Raw genomic sequence first — 5352 nt, forward strand, 5'->3', positions numbered from 1 at the left:
CTCTAGTGTTACAGGTGTTCTCTAGTGGTACAGGTGTTCTCTAGTGTTACAGGTGTTCTCTCGTGGTACATGTGTTCTCTAGTGGTACATGTGTTCTCTAGTGGTACAGGTGTTCTCTAGTGTTACAGGTGTTCTCTCGTGGTACACGTGTTCTCTAGTGGTACATGTGTTTTCTAGTGGTACAGGTGTTCTCTAATGTTACAGGTGTTCTCTCGTGGTACATGTGTTCTCTAGTGGTACAGGTGTTCTCTAGTGGTACAGGTGTTCTCTAGTGGTACAGGTGTTCTCTAGTGGTACAGGTGTTCTCTAGTGGTACAGGTGTTCTCTAGTGGTACAGGTGTTCTCTAGTGGTACAGGTGTTCTCTAGTGGTACAGGTGTTCTCTAGTGGTACAGGTGTTCTCTAGTGGAACAGGTGTTCTCTAGTGGTACAGGTGTTCTCTAGTGGTACAGGTGTTCTCTAGTGGTACAGGTGTTCTCTAGTGGTACAGGTGTTCTCTAGTGGTACAGGTGTTCTCTAGTGGTACAGGTGTTCTCTAGTGGTACAGGTGTTCTCTAGTGGTACAGGTGTTCTCTAGTGGTACAGGTGTTCTCTAGTGGTACAGGTGTTCTCTAGTGGTACAGGAGTTCTCTAGTGGTACAGGTGTTCTCTAGTGGTACAGGTGTTCTCTAGTGGTACAGGTGTTCTCTAGTGGTACAGGTGTTCTCTAGTGGTACAGGTGTTCTCTAGTGGTACAGGTGTTCTCTAGTGGTACAGGTGTTCTCTAGTGGTACAGGAGTTCTCTAGTGGTACAGGTGTTCTCTAGTGGTACACGTGTTCTCTAGTGGTACAGGTGTTCTCTAGTGGTACAGGTGATCTCTCGTAGTGCAGGGTTATGTAATCGCTGCAACGATCAATGTTAGTAGTGCTGACGTTTCCTTCTGACGGTGAGAGTCTTATTAGTGTCCACTTCAGTCGTTGTTCCGGAATCCTCTCCAAGTGTGCTAGATTCTCCAGAGGTACCAGTTCCTTTAGAGGTGCCAGACCCAGCAGCGTCTCCTACAGAGGTGCCAGACCCAGCAGTGTCTCCTCCAGAGGTGCCAGACCCAGCAGTGTCTCCTACAGAGGTGCCAGACACAGCAGTGTCTCCTACAGAGGTGCCAGACCCAGCAGTGTCTCCTACAGAGGTGCCAGACCCAGCAGCGTCTCCTACAGAGGTGCCAGACCCAGCAGCGTCTCCTACAGAGGTGCCAGACCCAGCAGCGTCTCCTACAGAGGTGCCAGACACAGCAGCGTCTCCTACAGAGGTGCCAGACCCAGCAGCGGCTCCTACAGAGGTGCCAGACCCAGCAGCGTCTCCTACAGAGGTGCCAGACCCAGCAGCGGCTCCTACAGAGGTGCCAGACCCAGCAGTGTCTCCTACAGAGGTGCCAGACCCAGCAGCGGCTCCTACAGAGGTGCCAGACCCAGCAGCGGCTCCTACAGAGGTGCCAGACCCAGCAGCGGCTCCTACAGAGGTGCCAGACCCAGCAGCGGCTCCTACAGAGGTGCCAGACCCAGCAGCGGCTCCTACAGAGGTGCCAGACCCAGCAGCGGCTCCTACAGAGGTGCCAGACCCAGCAGCGGCTCCTACAGAGGTGCCAGACCCAGCAGCGGCTCCTACAGAGGTGCCAGACCCAGCAGCGGCTCCTACAGAGGTGCCAGACCCAGCAGCGGCTCCTACAGAGGTGCCAGACCCAGCAGCGGCTCCTCCAGAGGTGCCAGACCCAGCAGGGGCTCCTACAGAGGTGCCAGACCCAGCAGCGGCTCCTACAGAGGTGCCAGACCCAGCAGCGGCTCCTACAGAGGTGCCAGACCCAGCAGCGGCTCCTCCAGAGGTGCCAGACCCAGCAGCGGCTCCTACAGAGGTGCCAGACCCAGCAGCGGCTCCTACAGAGGTGTGGCGGATGGCTTGGTTGTAAACCCAACAATAATCTGCAGACGAAACATTTTTTTTTATCTTTATTTAAGAAAATATTCTATAAATCATATATTGATAAGTTTACAAGGCAATACTACATTACATATACTGTTGTATAATTCTCAGTAAACAAGTGTTTCATTATCACAGAACACGATCTTTAAAACCCCTAAATGTTATACTTATTTTTCTTTAAATGATTTACAAAATTGGAGATTATATTTACATTAATTTACAGGGGAAATTATTACATTTATATATATCTTATATAATTCTCAGTAAACTAATTTTCCATATCATCACATGAGCCGTAAACCCCAAATGTTATACCTGATCCTGTCTCGCAGGAACTTGTAATATTTTGTCTACTGAGTAACCCTCCAGCCTGACTATCCACACACAGTAACCCTCCAGCCTGACTATCCACACACAGTAACCCTCCAGCCTGACTATCCACACACAGTAACCCTCCAGCCTGACTATCCACACACAGTAACCCTCCAGCCTGACTATCCACACACAGTAACCCTCCAGCCTGACTATCCACACACAGTAACCCTCCAGCCTGACTATCCACACACAGTAACCCTCCAGCCTGACTATCCACACACAGTAACCCTCCAGCCTGACTATCCACACACAGTAACCCTCCAGCCTGACTATCCACACACAGTAACCCTCCAGCCTGACTATCCACACACAGTAACCCTCCAGCCTGACTATCCACACACAGTAACCCTCCTGCCTGACTATCCACACACAGTAACCCTCCAGCCTGACTATCCACACACAGTAACCCTCCTGCCTGACTATCCACACACAGTAACCCTCCAGCCTGACTATCCACACACAGTAACCCTCCAGCCTGACTATCCACACACAGTAACCCTCCAGCCTGACTATCCACACACAGTAACCCTCCAGCCTGACTATCCACACACAGTAACCCTCCAGCCTGACTATCCACACACAGTAACCCTCCAGCCTGACTATCCACACACAGTAACCCTCCAGCCTGACTATCCACACACAGTAACTCTCCTGCCTGACTATCCACACACAAAAATGTAATCAGAAAGTAACATAATTATTGTATTCTTAATTTTCTTTATTTTATGTCAATATGAAACTCTAAAAACCTCATTAACTCCACTCTTTTAAGAGCAAGTTCTGACTCATCACCTCAGCAGCGCTGAGAGCTGGCTGATGATGAGACTCATCACCTCAGCAGCGCTGAGAGCTGGCTGATGATAAGACTCATCACCTTATCCTGCTAGTCTGACCACTAACATGACCCTGCTAGTCTGACCACTAACATGACCCTGCTAGTCTGACCACTAACATGACCCTGCTAGTCTGACCACTAACATGACCCTGCTAGTCTGACCACTAACATGACCCTGCTAGTCTGACCACTAACATGACCCTGCTAGTCTGACCACTAACATGACCCTGCTAGTCTGACCACTAACATGACCCTGCTAGTCTGACCCACTAACATGACCCTGCTAGTCTGACCACTAACATGACCCTGCTAGTCTGACCACTAACATGACCCTGCTAGTCTGTCCACTAACATGACCCTGCTAGTCTGACCACTAACATGACCCTGCTAGTCTGACCACTAACATGACCCTGCTAGTCTGACCACTAACATGACCCTGCTAGTCTGACCACTAACATGACCCCGTTAGTCTGACCACTAACATGACCCCGTTAGTCTGACCACTAACATGACCCTGCTAGTCTGACCCACTAACATGACCCTGCTAGTCTGACCACTAACATGACCCTGCTAGTCTGACCACTAACATGACCCTGCTAGTCTGACCACTAACATGACCCTGCTAGTCTGACCCACTAACATGACCCTGCTAGTCTGACCACTAACATGACCCTGCTAGTCTGACCACTAACATGACCCTGCTAGTCTGACCCACTAACATGACCCTGCTAGTCTGACCACTAACATGACCCTGCTAGTCTGACCAATAACATGACCCTGCTAGTCTGACCACTAACATGACCCTGCTAGTCTGACCAATAACATGACCCTGCTAGTCTGACCACTAACATGACCTTGCTAGTCTGACCACTAACATGACCCTGCTAGTCTCACCACTAACATGACCCTGCTAGTCTGACCACTAACATGACCCTGCTAGTCTGTCCACTAACATGACCCTGCTAGTCTGACCACTAACATGACCCTGCTAGTCTGACCACTAACATGACCCTGCTAGTCTGACCATTAACATGACCCTGCTAGTCTGTCCACTAACATGACCCTGCTAGTCTGAGCACTAACATGACCCTGCTAGTCTGACCACTAACATGACCCCGCTAGTCTGACCACTAACACGACCCTGCTAGTCTGTCCACTAACATGACCCTGCTAGTCTGACCACTAACATGACCCTGCTAGTCTGACCACTAACATGACCCTGCTAGTCTGACCACTAACATGACCCTGCTAGTCTGACCACTAACATGACCCCGCTAGTCTGACCACTAACATGACCCTGCTAGTCTGACCACTAACACGACCCTGCTAGTCTGACCCACTAACATGACCCTGCTAGTCTGACCACTAACATGACCCTGCTAGTCTGACCACTAACACGACCCTGCTAGTCTGACCCACTAACATGACCCTGCTAGTCTGACCACTAACATGACCCTGCTAGTCTGACCACTAACACGACCCTGCTAGTCTGACCCACTAACATGACCCTGCTAGTCTGACCACTAACATGACCCCGCTAGTCTGACCCACTCACAGGTAACTTCCATCTTGAAGCCCCTGGGGCTGCTGGAGGTGGCAAGGTCTGGTCTCCGTGCCGTGGACTTGAAGCGGAGTGTTGTGGTGCGTGGCTGTGCGGAGCTCCAGGTGTCCGTGCCCGACACAGCCCTGCCCCTGTTGACCAGGGGCCCGCAGTACCTGGTGGGGAGGAGCAACAGGTGTACACAGGTGTGAGGAAGGCACAGGGAGGTGAGGCAGCGGTCGTGTCATGCTTACAACATCGTAATTAACAGAAGACATTGTGAGGTGAGGTGGGTGGGGCTGCTCAAGAGGCAGCCAGGAGACTTACAGCGCCACACTACACCTCACACCTTCTTGACAGCTGCGGCTGCAAAACCTTATATGAAACACAGTAAAGTTGTTTAATAAAACACAGTAAAGCTATTTAAAGTATGCACCAGTCTCCTGGATTGCCAGGCCCCATCCTTCACCAGACTAGTGGACAAAGTGGAGAGCCGTGCAAGAAAGGTCATCTTTATTCTTCAGCAAGTCTGGTGGGAACTGTCTGAACATCAGAGCCTGCAACACCGTCGGGACGTTGGTGGTCTTACTCTTATGTACAACGCCAATATTCTCAAAGTTCTGCACCTGACCCAACTCCGTGGCTCATT

The 5352-nt window shown here is 50.7% G+C and overlaps 1 protein-coding gene across 1 annotated transcript in view; it reads right to left on the minus strand.

The window, feature by feature from the left end:
* Positions 1 to 897: 897 nt before the first annotated feature.
* The window catches only part of LOC123745424 (uncharacterized), a gene marked incomplete in the record, with an annotated part of 19090 nt that continues 14635 nt past the window's right edge, over positions 898 to 5352 (minus strand). The window contains 2 exon segments of the mRNA XM_069300549.1: positions 898 to 1952; positions 4719 to 4879. Of these exon segments, the coding sequence (XP_069156650.1) occupies positions 898 to 1952; positions 4719 to 4879 (1216 nt within the window).

The sequence above is a fragment of the Procambarus clarkii genome, chromosome 44 (genome assembly GCF_040958095.1).
Source record: "Procambarus clarkii isolate CNS0578487 chromosome 44, FALCON_Pclarkii_2.0, whole genome shotgun sequence".
NCBI lineage: Eukaryota > Metazoa > Arthropoda > Malacostraca > Decapoda > Cambaridae > Procambarus > Procambarus clarkii.